This window comes from Bubalus bubalis, chromosome 3, assembly GCF_019923935.1.
Source record: "Bubalus bubalis isolate 160015118507 breed Murrah chromosome 3, NDDB_SH_1, whole genome shotgun sequence".
Lineage (NCBI taxonomy): Eukaryota > Metazoa > Chordata > Mammalia > Artiodactyla > Bovidae > Bubalus > Bubalus bubalis.
In genome coordinates this window covers 171,640,061-171,659,743 of record NC_059159.1, presented here as the reverse complement: position 1 = coordinate 171,659,743, position 19,683 = coordinate 171,640,061, and the positions used below count along the sequence as shown (strand labels likewise).

Here is a 19,683-nt window from a genome sequence, read left to right as displayed (position 1 = left end):
TCTGCAGTGGGAAAATGGTTTAATTTGTTGGCACAAGTGTAAGGTGGGAGAATGTTTTTATTCTTTAACTTTAGAATTCTGTTACTGTTGCTTTAGTATTATTTGTGCATTAGAAATCTTCTTTCTCTAGAGTTGAATTTCTCTTTACATTGATAATTCACGATAGGTTCTTGGCCTGCTTGTTTTGTATTAAAGGTTCAGGACAACCTTATCATCTGTTTGCCTAAGAAAAAAAAAAATCAACATTTAATTTTTAAAGTGGTTTCTGTTTTTAAAAAGTGTTATTTTAAAAATGTTTATCCCCCATTATGAATGTAGTCTATACTTAGTATAAAACATTTTAAAAATTGAGAAAAAATAATTTAAAAAATCATCTATAATCATTCATTTTGGTATGTCTTTTGGATTTTTAATCATTGCTTTAAAAAAGGTACTTATTAAAGAAAAACTCAAATACACAGAAAAGGAGAGCGAACAGTACACTACCCCTCCGGTGCTCGTCACCCACCTCAGCGCTTGTAAGCTCTTAGTCACCCACCTCAGCGCTCGTAAGCTCTTAGCCAGCCTTCCTTTACCTATGCCTTCCTCCCATCTCCCTCTCTTTCAATACTCAAGTATTTTAAGCAATTTCCAGGCATATTATTTCATCAGATTTTCAGTATTTTTTTTTTAAAACAAAACCCAAAATATTTTCATTTCAAAAAGGTTAATTCTTAATATTATCAAATAGCCAATTAATGTTCAGATTTCCCTAATTTAAAAATTGTTTTAAATAGTTTGTTCAAATCGTGATCAAGACATTGCATTGATTGATAAGTCTCCTTTTAAAAGGTTTTATTTTGGAATGATTTTAGATGTAGAGGACAGATTTGAAACAGTATTAATCGCAGAGTTCCTGTATATCCTTTGTTCTGCTTCCCCAGCGCTCATGTCCTGCATGACTGTAGGACCCTCATCAGAAGCAGGAAGTAGACGCTGGTACAATCCCGATATGTGCGGCCTGCGTCTGAATGTTGCCAGGTCTCCCATTAACGCCATTTCTGGTCCAGGGCCCACGTAGCCCTTAACCATCACGCCTCTCATCTCATCTAATCTAGGACGGTCGCTCAGCAACTGTCCGCTGTGACCTTGACCCCTTTGAAGAGTGCTGATGATTATTTTGTTACTGTCCTTCCATTTGGGCTCGTCTGATATTTCTCTCGTGAATGGATTGGGGTTATACATTTTTGGTAAGAACAGCACAGACAAGCTGGGTGCATAATGTCAGCTTGTTGTGGTGAATTTGGTGCTGGTCCCTTGGTTAAGGCGGGGGTCTCCTGGCTTCTCCACGGTCAAGTTACTCTTCTCCATCTATGATAGTGTTTTGGGGGAAAATACTTTGAGACTACGTAAGGGTCTTGTTTTTCATCATACCTTTAAGACTGTCACTGGTGATTCGTACCCACGGCGGTTCCTTCCCTGGAGCTTGCTTAGTGGTGGCTCCCGTCGTTCCTGCTGCACTTAGAGTTGTAATTCTCCTGTAAGAAAGGGCTCTCCCTTCTGCTTATTATTCAGCTGTTTATACCCGTATGAACTCATGGATTTTTGTTTCATTCTATAGGTTGTTCAGCCATTATTATCATGATTTCTTTTCTTGTTCAGATTGACTCAGATTTGGCTTTGGGGAACTCCTCCAGATTGATTCCTGTGTCTTTAACATTCCCGAGCACTTCCACACTTGTTAGGGTCACAAGATGTCCTGGGCTCTTGAATTTTCCCTCATCCAGTTCTGGAATCAACCATTTCTTTAAGGATCCCTGGTTTCTTTTATTGGAGAATGGTATTTAGGAACCAAGGTCTGAATGACGGGCATCATCACTACTACTTGGCCTTGGCAGTAGACAGTTTGAAATGTGTGTTTACATATTTTTATATATGCATGCAAAATGTATACAGGCATATACTTATCTGTATTTACTTCTATTCATACAAAAGTCCATGGGGTCACAAAGAGTTGGACATGACTGAAGTGACTTAGCACTTACCCATACAAAATATATACACACATATATACATGTATACACCCAAGTAAACTATGGCCAGCTCTGTGTGTGAGCAAGTATGTCTGTGAATGAAGGAAGGAAAGTTCAAATGAACTCAGAATCTGTAGAATCTATATGAATTTGTGAATTCACACTGGCCTTCCCTAACTTTCCTAATTATTACTTATTCTACAAGTTCTCTCTCCTTTTTTTTTTTCTTTGTAATTTATTTGTTGAATAAGTTGGGTCATTTGTCCTTTATTTCCACATTTTAGATTTTGTCGATTGTATTTTTGTAATGTCATTCAACTTGTTTCTCTGCTGACTTTATTTTGAGTAAATTGCTAGTTAGATAAGGTACATGATCAAATTCAGGTTTAACTTTTTGGCAAGATTACATCATAGGTGGCCTAACAGCAGGTATGTAGTGTTTGATAGTCCCTGTTTTTATGATTTACTCAGTCGGTCAGTTCAGTCGCTCAGTCGTGTCTGACTCTTTGCGACCCCATGAATTGCAGCACGCCAGGCCTCCCTGTCCATCACCAACTCCCAGAGTTCACTCAGACTCATGTCCATCGAGTCGGTGATACCATCCAACCATCTCATCCTATGTTGTCCCCTTCTCCTTCTGCCCCCAATCCCTCCCAGCATCAGGGTCTTTTCCAGTGAGTCAACTCTTCGCATGAGGTGGCCAAAGTACTGGAGTTTCAGCTTCAGCATCAGTCCTACCAGTGCACACCCAGGACTGATCTCCTTTAGGATGGACTGGTTGGATCTCCTTGCAGTCCAAGGGACTGTCAAGAGTCTTCTCCAACACCACAGTTCAAAAGCATCAATTCTTTGGTGCTCAGCCTTCTTCACAGTCCAACTCTCACATCCATACATGACCACAGGAAAAACCATAGCCTTGACTAGACGGACGTTTGTTGGCAAAGTAATGTCTCTGCTTTTTAATATGCTACTAGCCATTGATAATTGCAAAATGATGATAATTTAATTTCATCAATCCTTTTATGTAATAGCTATATACTTCTATTAAGGAAAACATGTTTTTCATATCTATACAGTTACTCTGGGGTGTAGTTCTTACAGAAAAGACAAAATAAGAGTCCCCTGAAATCTTCCACAGGTGGCTGTATTAGTTTCTTTCTGCTGCCGTGACGAATCACCACGACTGGCTGCTTAGCAGCACAAACTTAGCCTGTGGTTCTGGAAGTCAGAAGTTTAAAGTGGGTCTTACCGTGGCAGGGCTGTATTCTTCCTGAAGGCTTTAGGAGAGAATCCATTTCCTTGTCTTTTCCAGCTTCTAGAGGCTGTCTGCATTTCTCTAACTGTGACTCCCATCCATCTTCAAAGCCAGAGCTGGCTGATGGGATCTTTTTTGTGCTCCCCTCTCTCCCTTTTAAGGATCTTTGTGATTATGTTGGGGGCATCTGAATAATCTGTCTGTTTCAAGGTCAGCTGATTAGCAACCTCAGTTCCATTGGCAACTTTTTGCCATGTAATCAGCATAGTCAGAGGTTTTGGGGATTCGGGTGTGAACATCTTTGGGGGGCCATTATTCTGTCTATCATAGTGACCAAAGGGTTTTTGTTTTTTTTCAGTCATTATGAACTCATGGATTTAAAAAAAAAACAACAAAACATTTTTGACATATATTAATTCATTGTCATTATCTTTGATATCCTAATTGTCCTATCTTCTGACAATGAAAAATCTTATTCAAGTTGATTCCTGAGTTCTTTGGACGTGAACATGGAGTCTTTGATAGAGTCTTTCTTTCTGACATGATGAGATGCCTGAGCTCGTATTATATATTCCTGGCCCAGGTCTGGAATCATCCCTTTGTATAAAGCACACTCTACTGTGATTTGGAGTCACCTGGAGGGCTTATTAAGGGCTTCCCAGGTGGCTCAGTGGTAAAGAGTCTGCCTGCCAATGCGGGAGACACAGGAGATGTGGGTTCAATCCCTGGGTTGGGAAGATCCCCTGGAGAAGGAAATGGCAACCCACTCCAGTGTTCTTGCCTGCAGAATCTCCATGGACTGACGAGCCAGTGGGCTACAGCCCATGGGGTCGCAAAGAGTTGGATGTGACTTGGCAACTGAACACACGTGCACAGAGGGCTTATGGAGACGGATTGATGGGTGCGCCCTCTTTCTAGAGTTTCTGATGTAACAGGTGTGGGTTGGGGCCCAGTGATTGGTGGTGCTGATAACGCTGTTCTAGGGACTACACTTTGAGAACAACTGTTTTAAAGGGTGATGGAAGTTTTTTTTTTTTTTTTTCCGTGAGTGATGGTATTTATCGACTATAGCCTGCATGCTAGGGAGGGTATTGATTCTAGGGTTTTTTAGTGAAAGGAAAGAAATAATTGAATGTAAGTACCTATTCATGTTTCCAATTCAAGTTTAGAATTACAGGTTTTAACTTATCTTATATTTGTGTTTGTTTTCTGAGGCTTGGTTCTTATGATCGTAGTAATTAGTTATTTAATAAGTATGCATGTATTTTGGAGAAGGAAATGGCAACCCACTCCAGTGTCCTTGCCTGGAGAATCCCAGGGACAGGGGAGCCTGCTGGGCTGCCGTCTATGGGGTCGCACAGAGTCGGACACGACTGAAGTGACTTAGCAGCAGCATGCATGTATTTATATACACACAGTTTCAGAATAACAATACAAATATTATTTCCTGCAACACGATTACTGAAAGCAGTTGAGGGTTTCTGCAGCAGCTCCTTTGTCGTTGGAGAAAGATCCCACTAGGGGTGTAGAGATTACTCGACTTTTTCGTTATTGAAATCATTCCTCTCTGTTTGGTTAGCCAGTCAGCTTGATGCACAGTTAAATTCTTTTCCTGTGTCTTGTGCTTTTAGTTTTAGGAGACTCTCATTTAATTTTAAAATACTTATCTAAACATTTAAATGCTTTCACCGTCACATCTGTAAAATGAATCTGCTCTTTCCTCTGTCTTGCTCTCTCCTTTTCCTTGTCGGCAGCCATTCCTTGTGATTGAATAAGTGGCAGGGTGCTGTGCATCCTGTTTTTTCTCTTGGGGTCCACACTGCCCTCCACCCCGCACCCCCTCCTGAGCAGTATATTTGAAGGATTCCTTGAGGGCGGGATATGGATGCAGTCCTCATTCCTGTTCCTTTACGGCTTCTGAGCGCTCCGCTGTGAGGAGGCACAAGCGTGGATCCCTCTGCCACAGACATTTGCTATTTCCAGCCTCTTGCTATTAGGAATAGTGGTTCCGTGTTACAAATAGTGCACATTTTGAGATAGTTAAGATTCACACTGTGTACTGTTTGATTTCTGTGTTTTTCCTTAACATTATAACTTGAGCATTTTCCATGTATTGTAAATGTCATTTAAGACAGTTTATTTTTATGATTGTGAAAGTAATACAGACTTAGAGCTTTTAAGAAGCTCAGGAAGATCAATATCAATACAAAGTCACCCGTAATCCTTCTACTTAGGGATACTGTATTATTTTGATGTGTTTCCTCCGAGCCTTAAAACTATTTTATGTGAGCAGTTAGAAGACCATCAGCATCGTGTTACACAGTCTCCTGCTTTGTTTTTCTCTTAACTGTGATGTTTTTATACTGTATGCTTTTTCTAAAAAAATACTTTTAATTGGAGGATAGTTTACAATATTGTGATGGTTTCTGTCGCACATCAGCATGAATCAACTGTAGCTATGCATATATCCTCTCCCTCTTGAACTGCCCTCCCATCCGCCTCCCCGTCCCACCCGACTAGGTGGTCACAGAGCACCAGCTCTGGGTTCCCTGCACGTATAGCAAATTCCCACTGGCTATATCTTTTACATATGTCATGTTTATGTTTCCATACTACCGTATGCTTTTTATAATTCTGTGTTGTTAGACATTTAATTTCTTTCCAGTTGTTTCAGTGTTGTAAATAATTTTGTGATAAATGTATGCACCTGAAGCTTTCCCCAAAATTTCAGATTATTTCTAAAGTTGGTTTTCCTAAGACCTTAAATAAGGAGGAAGCTCATGTTTGTCAATTATATCTGTTTGGTGTGCTTTCTTACAGCAATAAGGTAAACAGGTGAAAGATTGTTACCTCGAGACTTGTCAAGCAACTTCCGTTTTTTCTTTTTCTTCTGGTAGGACCTTAGAAATGAAGTTGAGAAATTACGCAATGAAGTGAATGAAAGAGAGAAAGCAGTGGAGAATTGTTACAAGAGTCTGTTGAGTGAAAGCAATAAAAAATTGCAGAGTCAAGAGCAAGTGATCAGAAGCCTCAGAGAAAGCGCCGCTCAGAAGGACTTGTTGCTTCAGGTGCCACGTGCCCCTTTTTGTGTTTACAGGTTCTTACTTCAGTGTAGGTTTTCTTTGTTGTTGTTATTGTGCTCTAAAAGCTCTTTTCCAAGGATGCTTATAAAAAGGTGAGTCTGGCAAAAAAAGAGGGTGGTCTTCAGTGCTGTCTATCAGCACTTTGGAGCTTTCTTTACGCCATTTGGACCCCAGCCACCATGGAGGTAAGCTTGGAAGAAAGAGAAGGTCCAGGACGAGAAGGGCCTATCTTGGGTCACACGACTAGTATCTTGGGTCACATGACTAGTATTAACCATTCATTTGGTTTTCCGTAAGTTCCTGTGGGCAGACGTGGCTGAGCTTTCCGGCCAGTCCAGTGCGCGGCCGGCTGAGTGCTGCTCTCGCGGTTGTAACAGCGCATGAATGGATTTGTAATTGCCTGATACTGGCGGCTGATGGAAACTATTTAGAGGATATCTGGGTATTGTGAAAAAAGTAAATCTTCCCTTAAAGAGTTTGGGACCATCTCTTAGTATTTTTTTTCTCGATGAAAACTCATATGATTTCTTTGTTTCCTTAGAAGTTCAATGGAAGAGATCTGGAAGCAGCACGGCAGAACTGTGGCTTAGTGCCAATGGAGGAGCCCGAGTCCGGGAGTGAAGACGTGATAACAGAAAAGTGCTCTTCTCAGTCACCAGGCGGCAAAAGCATCTTCTCAGAGGTGAGCTCGACTGAAACTGGACATTCACGTGCAAATTCGTATTCTTTCCTGACACATATTTGTTGGCTCCTCTGATCTGAAGATCCTCCCAGGCCTCCTTGCTGATAATTGAGCTGACAACAGGTAGGAGGAGGCCTTCTGTGTCTTTCCTCCTTACACACTGGTATCCTTCAGCCACGTGTTAGTATTTGCGCTGTGCAGGAAACCTAGAAACCACAGCTCGTTAAAAGACAAGCCTCATATTTGCCTCCTAGGGTCCACCTCTCAAGAGCTGTGTAATCTCGAGGTGAGAACATTTTCCAGTTGGCGTGAATACAAGCAGTGACTCTGCAGGCCCTTCCTGATCTGGCCCCGGGCTAGCTTTCCGGTCTCCTTTTTCCGTTCCCTGTCATCTCTGACACCTCCCGCGGATGTGCGGAGGCGCCGTGTCTGTGTGCGCTGCCTCGTCAGCCTGGGATGCCTTGTCCTTCCCCCTGACCTGGCGGCTCCTGCACACTCCCGGGCTGCCGCTGAGTGTCGCGGCTCTGATGCCTTGTCCTTCCCCGCTGACCTGGCGGCTCCTGCACACTCTCGGGCTGCCGCTGAGTGTCGCGGCTCGGGAGCTCCTCCCCTCCCTTGAGACCGAGCACCCCGGCAGGCCCCCCAGCGGAAGGGAACGGCATCCGTGTCTGAATCGCAGCGCCTGCCCTGTGCCTGGCCCAGTGGATGTTTGTTGAGTGAATGACTGATGGTACAGGTTTGTGGAGATGCATACAGAGCGTTCTGACCCGAAGCTTGCCTGTAATGCAACGAGGGAGCCAGAGATGGGAAAGGAAAGGAGTTTATTATAGGCCAGGTTTTTTTTTTAAGCTTGCCTTTGATTAAGTTCAGGCATTCAGAAAACAAGGAATTCTTACACAAACTCGTTCTCTGGTGAATGACTCTGATCATGACTTGTGGTTTTTGTGAAGGATGATTCTTAGAATAACAGCTGGTATAGCCGGGGCACGCCATCAGAACAGACTCGGGCGCTCGGGCTGGAGTGGGCTGCTAGAGGCCTGCTCTTGTGCAGGCACCAACCCCATGGCTGCTGGTCTTGGGGAGGGGCTGGGGTGGTCGGGTGCACGCAGCAGGGGCTGTTCTGTAGCTGGTGCAGAAGTGGTTTCACTGTGTTGGCTCCAGTCCCGGCCGTGGCACTGCGTGTCCACTCTGTCAGCCCTGGTCGTGGAGGGCGCTGTTGCCGAGCCCTGGGAGTTCTTTCTTCACTCTGAGCACTCCTGAATCTGCCATTGCTTGAATAAGAGTGTCAGTGTGGACTTGGCCTTTGTACGGGGCCAGGCATCTGGAGGCCTGGGTTCCTCTGTTTGCTCTGTGTCTTCCTGTGAGTGGCCATGGGCAGGCACGGTAACTGGATCTCAGAGGCCTAACGTGTGATTCTGAGTGGCTTACCGTTCCTTGACATTGACCAAATTTAATGGGATATTAAGATGCACAGTAACCCATAATCAGGCACAGTCTGTTTTTCTAAAACTTTTAAAAATGTTAAAGTGCAGTTAATTCACCCTCGTGTGCTAGCTTCAGGTGTCCAGCGGAGTGACTCAGCTCTGCGTGTGCGTGTGTGTATGCATGCGTGTGTGCGGGGGCCCCTCATTGCAGTGACTTCTCTCATCCTGGCTGGCGGGCTCTGGAGCGCAGCCTCGGCAGAGGTGGCCCTCGGGCTTAGTAGCTCTGAGCTGCGTGGGGTCTTCCCAGACCAGGAGTTGAACCCATTACCCCTACATTGGCAGGCAGATGCTTAACCGCTGAGCCACTACGTAAGTCCCTATATACTATTCTTTTTGAGATTCTTTTTCAACATAGGTTATTACAAGATATGAAACCTAGTTCCTTGTGTACACAGCTGCTGCTGCTGCTAAGTTGCTTCAGTCATGTCCAACTCTGTGCTACCCTATAGACGGCAGCCCACCAGGTTTTGCCGTCCCTGGGATTCTCCAGGCAAGAATGCTGGAGGGGGTTGCCATGTCCTTCTCCAATGCATGAAGGTGAAAAGTGAAAGTGAAGTCGCTCAGTCGTGTCCGACTCTTAGCGACCCCATGGACTGCAGCCTCTAGGCTCCTCCGTCCCTGGGGTTCTCCAGGCGAGAGTCCTGGAGTGGGTGCCGCTGCCTTCTCCGGTGTGTACAGCAGGTCCTTGTTTGTCTGTTTTGTATATAGTGGTGTGTATGTGTCTGTCCATCCCAGATCCCAGCTTCTCTTCTCTCCTCTGCCCCTTTGGTAGCCACAGCTTTGTTGTTCTGTGAGTCTATTCCTGTTTCTTAAATAAGTTCATTTGTATCATTTTTTTTTAGATTCTACACATAAAGGTTATCATATGATATTTGTTTTTGACTTCACTTAGAATGATAATTTCTAGGTCCATCCATGTTGCTGCAAATGGCATTATTTCATTCTTTTTTATGGCCAAGTAATATTCTATTACATATACATATGCATCAGTCAGTTCACTTCAGTCGCCCAGTCATGTCCGATTCTTTGTGACCCCATGAATTGCAGCATGCTAGGCCTCCCTGTCCATCACCAACTCCCGGAGTTCACTCAAACTCACGTCCATCGAGTTGTTGATGCCATCCAGCCATCTCATCCTCTGTCGCTTCGCTTCCTGCCCCCAGTCCCTCCCAGCATCAGGGTCTTTTCCAATGAGTCAACTCTTCACATTAGGTGGCCAAAGTATTGGAATTTCAGCTTCAGCGTCAGTCCTTCCAATGAACAACCCAGGACGGATCTCCTTTAGGATGGACTGATTGGACCTCCTTGCAGTCCAAGGGACTCTTAAGAGTCTTCTCCAACACCACAGTTCAAAAGCATCAATTCTTCGGCGCTCAGCTTTCTTCGAAGTCCAACTCTCACATCCATACATGACCACAGGAAAAACCATAGCCTTGACTAGACGGACGTTTGTTGGCAAAGTAATGTCTCTGCTTTTGAATATGCTATCTAGGTTGGTCATAACTTTCCTTCCAAGGAGTAAGCGTCTTTTAATTTCATGGCTGCAGTCACCATCTGCAATGATTTTGGAGCCCCCAAAAATAAAGTCTGACACTGTTTCCACTGCTTCCCCATCTATTTCCCATGAAGTGATGGGACCAGATGCCATGATCTTCGTTTTCTGAATGTTGAGCTTTAAGCCAACTTTTTCACTCTCCTCTTGCACTTTGATCAAGAGGCTTTTTAGTTCCTCTTCACTTTCTGCCATAAGGGTGGTGTCATCTGCACATCTGAGGTTATTGATATTTCTCCTGGCAATCTTGATTCCAGCTTGTGCTTCTTCCAGCCCAGCATTTCTCATAACGTACTCTGCATATAAGTTAAATAAGCAGGGTGACAATAGACAGCCTTGGCGGACTCCTTTTCCTGTTTGGAACCTGTCTTTTGTTCCGTGTCCAGTTGTAACTGTTGGTTCCTGACCTGCATATAGGTTTCTCAAGGGGCAGGTCAGGTGGTCTGGTATTCCCATCTCTTTCAGAATTTTCCAGTTTATTGTGATTCACACAGTTGAAGGCTTTGGCATAGTCAATAAAGCAGAAGAAGATGTTTTTCTGGAAGCTACACACACACACACACACACACACACACACACACACATATATATATATATATATATATATATATATATATATATGGGGTGCATGTGTCCTTTCAGGTTAGAATTTTCTCTGGACGTTTGTCCAGGAGTGGGAGTGCTGGATCGCATGGCAGCTCTGTTTTTGGTTTTTAAAGTGTCTCCATACCTTTCTCATACCCCTTGGAAGAAAAGTTATGACCAACCTAGATAGCATATTCAAAAGCAGAGACATTACTTTGCCAACAAAGGTCTGTCTAGTCAAGGCTATGGTTTTTCTAGTGGTCAAGTGTGGATGTGAGAGTTGGACTGTGAAGAAAGCTGAGTGCCAAAGAATTGATGCTTTTGAACTGTGGTGTTGGAGAAGACTCTTGAGAGTCCCTTGGACTGCAAGGAGATGCAACCAGTCCATTCTGAAGGAGATCAGCCCTGGGATTTCTTTGGAAGAAATGATGCTAAAGCTGAAACTCCAGTACTTTGGCCACCTCATGCGAAGTTGACTCATTGGAAAAGACTCTGATGCTGGGAGGGATTGGGGGCAGGAGGAGAAGGGGATGACAGAGGATGAGATGGCTGGATGGCATCACTGACTTGATGGACGTGAGTCTGAGTGAACTCCTGGAGTTGGTGATGGACAGGAAGGCCTGGCGTGCTGCGGTTCATGGGGTCACAAAGAGTTGGACAGGACTGAGCAACTGAACTGAACTGATACCTTTTTCCCCAGTGCCTGCACCAATTTTATACCCCCGATAACAATGTAGGAGGGTTTTTTTTTCCCCTCCACACTCTCTCCAGCATTTATTATCTGTAGACCTTGTAATGGTGGCCATTCTGATTGGTTTGAGGTCATACCTTATTGTAGTTTTGATTTGCATTTTTCTAATAATTAGTGATATTGAGCATCTTTTCAGGAGGCACAGTTTGTTTTGAAATAAGATAGCAGCCCATCAGGTTTTTAAAAATTTTTTTTTAATTTATTTTTTATTTATTTTTTTTAAATTTATTTTATTTTTTAACTTTACAATATTGCATCAGGTTTTTTAGATGGACAGATCGTCACTAATTTGAATATATTTAGTTAAACTTTACTATTTTGAATCATATTTTAGACATGTAAAAAGTGGTGTAAATGTTGAACAAAATATTTCTAAATTTATTGGACAGTTGAGTGATTTAAAATTTCATGTCTGTAGTCTGATCATCGGTATCATCACCGTGTTTTCAGTCTTTTGGGCTAATGTTTTCTATACTTCTTAGAACCACAAGTATAAAGTCATCCCGTGGGCATTTCCGTTATATTTTAGATCCTGATGATGTTTAAATGACTGCAAAAATACTTACGTATTTTAGCAAAGGTTTTAATTCTGTTCTGCAAGAGTAATTGCAAATTGAGGATAAAAGATTATAAATGATCTTTTAGGAATTGGAAATTTCTAGGTGTCAGTTTAAGAAATCCCAGCTGTTGCAGTCTACAGTATTTTTCCTCCTGAGAAAGGTGTTTTTTTTCAGATTGTAGTTCTTTCTTTGTAGAAAACGTGGATTTTTTTTTTTTTTTTTTTTTCCGTGCTCTGCCCTTGGCTGTTTTGTGTTGATTTTAGAGTTTATTCTCTACCCATTTCTATGAAGAACTCGAGGCTGTCACGATGTCTCCACTGACTCTGGGCAGTCTGTTTTCCTTCTAATCGTGTGTGATCCTGTGAATTGATGCTGGATGGTCAGGGAATTGAAGGACAGGGAGTAAAACACAATGAGCATGTTTAACTTGCTGCAGCCAGAGATTTATAGGTTGGCTGTGGACATGGTTGGGACATCACTGCTCAATTTCCCGAGTAGTAAAATAAATGTCTTTGTTGCAGAGCTGTGACATAGCTCCTGAAATCGACCAGCCTCTATCTACCAGGCTACTGAATTGCCCTGATTACCAAGAAGTGAGCCATTAAGCTTGCTCTTCACGTGTCTGCGCCTCTCCAGATTGAGGTCTGGGCATTCCACGTGTTTCCTTCGGTCTCTGAGGAAACTGGTGGAGCAGACGGTGCCTCGGCTTTGGTGTCGGCATGTCAGTTCTGCTGCTTGTTAACTCTGTGACCTTGGGCAAGTCACCTCCTCTCTGAACTCACCTTCCTTATCTGTAAAATGGGGAGTTACATGCCTACCTCCTGAGACGATTAGAAATAACGTACAGGTATCAGTTAAACTTCTTTTGACGGCAGGCTATAGGATCCAAGGGTGAAGAGTTTGAGCAAAACAGCAATGAAAGGGAGTGTGTATTGGGAACATCCTGGAGACTCACAGGTGCCAAGGGGCGTGGACTCCAGGGCTCTGCGTGGTGTGGAGGGGCAGGGTGGAGGGTGGGGGGCAGGGGCTCCTTGTGATCCCCCTCGGGCCACCTGGCCCTCTGCTTCTGTGCCAAGGAGATCCAGGGGTGTTCAGCTCTGACCAGGGAGCCAGATGACTTCACTCTAATCGGGCATGATTCAACACCGGGGAGTAGGTGATAGATGAAATGGGACCCAGACGGCTCCAAAGAGTTCATTTGTTTAACATGGGTGATCGATTTGCTTCTAGGAAGACACTGACTCACTCTGACTTCCATTATGCAAAATATCCACAGGGGTCTCTCCTCTTAAGACTCATATTGGTCCCTATATTCTCCTTGTACCTTTGTAATCAGCATTTCAGCATCTGCGGCGGCATTTGACCTGTGCCAAGCAGTGTGCCTGGCTCGGGATGACCCCTTGCCCCCAAGGGGTCCGCAGGCCTGTGAACACGCGGTTGGTCCACGGGCTCTGGGTGAAGGTGAAGGTGAATTGGGTGCCTCGGGGCTGGGGGAGGGTCTCTCTCTGTAAGGTGTGAGGAGGGTATCCCTGGAGAGGGCTGCCTGCTGGAGTGTGGTCTCCAAGGAGGAGGGGCTGTTCCCCCTGGGGAGCCCAGGTGGAGGGGTTTCCTGACTCTGTTGGGACGGAAGGGCAGGAAAGGGAGCGCAGGTGTGGCCAGCTGGCAGGTGGAGGGTGGGGGCCGAGGCGAGCAGTGGCCTGGGAAACCCGGGGGAGGCTTGCAGTGGCTGCGGGAAGGAGGGGAAGGGATCCAGCCGGGCCCCCGGGCCCCGCACCGCAGCCGGCGGTCTTCTGGGGCTTCCACCCCGGCTCAGGGCGATCCAGGTAAGACCCCCAGGGTCGGGATTCTTTCCCTGGGTGCGTCTGTCCTACAGCTGGAATCTACACCATCCACCCACCCAAGGTCCGTATTTACTCATCTTTCTTCCTAGTCCTTCTTGGTTAATTATGTACCTAAGCACACATTCTGACTGCAGCTTAATAGCTGAGTGGACTCAAAGATGTGACCTGTCCTCTCGGAGAATCAGTGTATTCATCTGCGCAGTGGGAAGGCTGATACACCTGCTGGGGTGGTTGTCGCCGTGAGAGATGACCTGTGTGATGCGCCCGGCCTAGGGCGTGGTAGTGGTGACTGCGGCTGGCGCTCATCAAGGCTTTACTCCATGCTGGGCACCAGCGCGAGGGTCTAGTGCGGGTTAGCTCAGCTCAGCTCTTTCACAGCCCTGTGAACTATGTAGAATTATTACCTCTGTTTATAGGTGAGGATATTGAAGTGCAGAGAAGTTGAGTGACTTGTTCAAGTTCACACAGCTAATAAGGAAGGTCACATGCTCTTAACCATCCCCGCCTCTCATGGTGGACGCTCAAGGCGTAGTGGGTTTCCTGATTTCCTCGTCAGTGTTGGCTGACCTTTAATGCGGCTGACAGTGACCGTGTCCCCAAGCTCCCGGGCTTTGCATCCTTCGTGGGTCATTCATGGGTGGATTGAAGAGCTCAGGTCCTGGATCCTGGCTGCCTGGGTCCACACTCTGCCTCCGTACCGTGACTCCATGCTCCGGTTCCCTCATCACCAAAATGGGGAGAGTGTAAGGCCTGAGCCCACTGGCTTGTGAGGATTACATGAGAAAATGCTAGAGAGCACTTGGCACCATGGCTGACGGCCTCTTCGTCTGGATACCCTGGCGAGTTCCTCCAGGCGCTGCCCGGGGGTCCTCTGTCTGCGTGCACGGTGTGTACGCGTGAGAGCTGGTGCTGGGGACCGTGTACGGAGGCAGCTGGGCACGCCTTGAGCCACTGACCTGTGACATGAATTACAAAAGGGCCTGACGTTTCTAGCGCTGTGGGTGGCTGACTTCTCATGACCAAACAAGCGGGTTAGCATTTGAAACCTTTCGTTGGCAGGGTTGCCTTGACCTTGGTGGTAGCAGCGTTCTTCCAGGTAACGGGCTTCTAACCTTTTTGCCCTCTGTATCCCTTTGGTAATCTGCTGGAGCCAAGGCCTTCCCTGGAAAAGTATTTATATGCAGAAAATATGTGTACAGGTTTATAAAGGAAACCAGTTATTTTGAAATTTGATTGTCAAAATATAAAAAGTTGGCTCTAAATGTAAAAAACTGGTGCTGCTTTAGAGTGCTGAGCAGTGACTGCCGTAGTTTTGAAGTAGTGGTAAGAATAAACATTTTGAGATACCTGCAGCGTGCACCAAGTACCTCCGTGTCCTCTGCGGACCAAACCTCAGGAAAACACTGGCACTGAACTGCTGGGGTTTGTGGCCGTAGCAGCGTTCCTTCAGCTCCTGAATGAAGAAAATGCTAAACTTCAGGTGGAGGTTAGTGGGAATGAAGACGTAACTTTTCCCCTCCTGCGTGTTTGAGTGTCCATCAGCGTCGGAAGCGCTGTCTCAGGACGTAACCCGAGCTTTAGGGGCCAGGCTGAGGCCACGTGAAACGTGAGGACTGTTTGCAGCCCCTCTCTGCACAGACCAGGTGTCTTCCTGGCATTCAGGAGCACCTGATCTGTGCCAGGGGTTGTGCACACATTAACTTTCCTTCTTTATTTTTACTTTTTCTTCTTATTTTGAAATAATTTCAGATTTATAAGCAGATTACGAGAATAAAGGGTTTTGCTTGTCCTGAGCCGTCTGAGAGTCAGCTGCTCGTGGGGAGCCCGTCGCCCCGAGTACTGGAGTGTGCCCTCCTGTAGGGGGACGCGGTCCCGTGTGACGCCGCACGGCCGTCACACCAGGGGCGGGCAGGGACCCGCACCGCCGCCGACCCTCCGGCTCATCCGCGTCTCACCCGCTGGCCCGCTAACGCCCTTCCTCATCGCAGGAGCCAGTCCAGGGTCACGTGTCGCATTTCACAGTCTTTGGCCTTTGGTCTTTTTGACGTTCATGGCCCTGAGACTTCCGAAGTGTCCAGGCCAGGCCCCTTGTGGTGCATCCTTCAGGTGGGTCTGCGCAACGCTTCCTGGTGACAGGATTCAGTCAAGGCCTCTCTGGCAGGGTGTCCCAGGAGCGAGGCTGAGTTCTCAGCGTGTCCTCTCCGGCGGCACGTGGCTTACATGTGTCCCATTCCCGGCCCTGCTGACTTGGGTAACTCTGTGAGGGTGGTGTCTGCCTGGTCTCTCGACTACGCAGTTGCTCTTTTTCCCTTTGTAATTAGTATTTGACGGGAGGTATTCTAAGTTAGGTAAACACTCTGATCTTCAGACTTTTGCCCATCAGTTTTAGTCTCCTTTTATGGAGGCTGAACTATTTATTACCATGATGGTTGGCAAATGGTGATTCTTCTAACTGTATTATTCCTTCTACATTTATTAGTTGTTGTACTGTAAGGAAAAGCCTGCTCTTCTTCCCGTGTACTAACTTACTCATGGCCTTGTGGACATGAACTTCGGTTTTCCTCAGCGGGTTGTATCTTTTACTGTTGTTATTTTGATGCTCAGATTGGCCCAGGTTTGGCCTTTTCAAACTGGCTCCTGTGTCCTTTTGACAATGCTCCATTATTTAAGCACTTCCTTGTTTTCTGACGTGGCAGAGTGCTGTAGACATGCATTGTTTTTGACTTTTCTTGCATCAGTACTTGAATTGGCCTTTTCCCCTGGGATCCTTGGTTCTTCCAGCACACAATTGAACTTCTATCTGCTTATAGCTCTATAAAGTGGTGACGCTTTCCCACCATTTTTCAGGTGGCTCTAGTAAGTAGCTTCTTGCGGCCCCAGAACTGGTAAGTGCCAGAGCCAAGGTCTGAACTGTAAAAAAAGCGTCACATTTGTGGAATTCATAGAATTACATACGCCTTCATAAACGAGGAGCCTGCATCTCATAGAGGTCTGCTGAGCTGGTTAGCTGAGGTCACATAGCCGGCAAGGGGCAGAGGCCCCCTCAGGTCTCTCTGTCACCAGTCTGCTCACAGAGCCTGGGAAGCACGCTTCACCTGACCTATTAAGTCCCTTGTCCCTAATGTTGTCGGGTTTTGTTTGAGGAATGTCTTTTTTTGGGAGGAAGAACACATGTGGAAAGGCCACCTTCGTAGTGTTGTGAAAATGACGGCCTGCAGCTCTGAGGGGGTGCGGTCTCACAGAGGGCAGCCAGGCAGCAAGGTGCCCCTTCCGCAGCAGCTGGGTAACGTGTCCACTGTGGGTGAGACCTGCGCGCCGTGGGCGGTCGTTCCCCACTCCGCCTGCAGGTGGCGCCCTCCGACCGCGGCCTGGCACGGGGCCTGGCACGGGGCATCACCTTTGTTGGGATTTGCACACCAGAAGCGTCCAGATATGTTTGCATAGTGTGAGGATGCGCTCTTTCAGAATTCTCTCTTAATGTCAGATGCCCCTTGTCATTTTCAGGAAAAGCAACAATTAAGCTATGAAGAGCTGATTCAGGTCGTAAAGAAAGAACGGGACATCTATACACGCCTGGTAAAATCTCTGCAGGACTCAGACAGGTAAGGGCTTCTGTTGGACTGACACATAAACAGAACACGCACGTATTTTGAATAAATGCTGCTGGTTTCTGAGGCAGCAAAGACTTCCCACTTTGCTTAGGAAGCTAAAGATACTTGGACGGTGATTGCCTTTTTAAAATCAGGTATTCCTACTTCCTAGCAAGAGTGGTATGATTTTTTTGGCAGCAAATATAGGAAAAGTGCTTCCCAGGTGGTGCTAGTGGTAGGGAACTCACCTGGCACTGCAGGAGATGTACGGGTTTGATCGCTGGGTCGGGGGGATCCCCTGGAGAAGGAAATGGCAACCCACTCCAGTATTCCTGCCTGGAGAATCCCATGGACAGAGGACGCTGGTGGGCTACAGTTCATAGGGTTGCACAGAGTCGGACACGACTGAAACGACATAGCACGTACATTGGATAAAAATATCACTAATACTAATTACTCAGGTTTTTACCAAACCTTATTATAGATACAGAAAGCACCTCCACGTGTATTACCTCTCGTACCCCCCACTGCCGCTCTGAGAGGTAAATGACATTACTGGCCCTGTTTTCCATAAATAAGGCCATGGAAACTTGGAGAGGTGAAGTGACCTGTCTGAAGTCTCGCAGGTGATGAGTGGCGGCAGCGTGTCTCTGTCCTGGCGTGGCCTGTGTCCTCACAGCACTGCCGCGGCGGGGTGGTGCCAAGAGGCATGGCGAGGACGCTGATGGTCGGCTGGCGGCCTGGCTCCCACCCTGGCCGGGTCCAGGCAGCTGACGCCCCTGGGTCCCTCTGGGCCCAGCCCTGGGCTGGCCTCAGTGATTCTCCAGTGCAGAGGTCACCTCTCTGCATGGTGGGATGGTGACAGGTGGAAGGGTATCAACCTCTGGGCTTCGTTTCACGGCTGCACAGAAGTGGACGCGGTGGGCGGGCACGCCGACGGAGGACAGTCGGCCTCGGCCCCCGGCTGTCAGGGCAGGCTGCGGTGGGTGGGGGCTCATGACGTCAGCTTGTCTTCATCTGTTTATGTCTAAAGTTTTCCGTCATAAAAGGTTGAGGAAACTCACCCTTCACCGCTCCTTGTCTTCTGCTACAAGGGAAGCCCAAGAATACTGGAGTGGGCAGCCTATGCCTTCTCCAGTGGATCTTCCCAACCCAGGAGTTGAACCAGGGTCTCCTGCAGTGCAGGTGGATTCTTTACCAGCTGAGCTGTCATATGTAGAATCCTTGTTGTCCCTGGGGCCGGGTTCCCTGCCTCTGCCTTCAGTGGGCTTCTGCACTCTGCTCTGCCCCCAACTCATCCTTGAGCATTCGAGGAGCCCCCTTGTCGGGAGGCCTGCACGAGCCCCCAGGACAGGCGCCCCTCCACTGTTCTGCCCTCGCGACGGCCCTCCCCTCCCTCCATCACCGCCCTGCGGCGGCTGGCCGCCTCTCCTGGCCATCAGCGCCTTGTGGACCAGCGCCCTGTCTGCCGTCCGCATGTCCCAGTGCTTGTCACAGGGGCTGGCATGCAGTGGGCCCTCGGGAGATACTCAGTGGATGAATTCCCTCTTTAAAGTCCCCCCTTCTCCCGCCCCCAACTCTTCTACGTTGAGATGATGTTCAGGATTTTTAGTCTGAAGTGAGTTTTAAGGAAAATGAAAGCATGCTGATGAAGTCCTGGAGTTGGCCTCACTCTGAAAGGGAGCTTCCTTAAGAAGCGTCTGGGGCTCGTCACTTTCACCTGGGGCGGGGTTGAGTAGTCTGGGGACCTCAGATGGGGAGTGGGCGCAGCGGGCTTGATCGTGGCGCCCACCCTGATGCGGCACCCACCCTGACGCGGTGCCCAGAGGTTCTGTGGGCAGAAGCGACCGCTGTCACCCTCCTCAGCCTCACGGGTGGTGGCTCTGAGTCCCGCAGGCTCTTCCTTAATGAATAAAAGCATGCATGGCACAAGGGCGGGCCAGGACCGCGTCTGATGCTTAAAAGTTCTACTGTCCATGTTCAGAGTCAAAATGCATTCAGCAGCTCTCAGCTCCTGGATAAGGCACTTTTCACCCTGAGCCTCAAGATACATGTCAGTATTTGTGCATTGAGCTTGCCCTGCCTACAGACCTACCTGTTTACCTACCGCCCTACCTACCTTAGAGGGTTGTTTAAAACATGATGCTAATATGTGAAGTCCTGATTCCTGGCACAAAGAAAACGCTCAATAAATGAAACACTTGTTGAGACTAACAGCGACGTGAGCAGTCTCGTGTGCCCCAGTGTCCCATTGTCCACACACTCAGCTTGCAGGGGGCTTTGAGCTC

The 19,683-nt window shown here is 47.0% G+C and overlaps 1 protein-coding gene and 1 long non-coding RNA gene across 13 annotated transcripts in view; one reads left to right on the top strand and one right to left on the bottom strand.

The window, feature by feature from the left end:
- CDK5RAP2 (CDK5 regulatory subunit associated protein 2) overlaps positions 1-19,683 on the top strand; it is a 182,026-nt gene that overhangs the window by 81,907 nt on the left and 80,436 nt on the right. For all 12 annotated transcript variants that reach the window (XM_044940528.2, XM_044940531.2, XM_044940527.2 and 9 more), the window contains 3 exons: positions 6,165-6,335; positions 6,892-7,032; positions 17,310-17,407. In XM_044940528.2, coding sequence (XP_044796463.2) covers positions 6,165-6,335; positions 6,892-7,032; positions 17,310-17,407 — 410 coding nt within the window. The remainder of the gene's footprint in view (positions 1-6,164; positions 6,336-6,891; positions 7,033-17,309; positions 17,408-19,683) is intronic.
- Positions 3-3,388, bottom strand: LOC123332969. Its single transcript, XR_006550192.2, has 2 exons — positions 3,262-3,388; positions 3-223 (listed from the first exon to the last, which is right to left on the bottom strand). It is a non-coding gene; the product is annotated as an uncharacterized LOC123332969 (long non-coding RNA).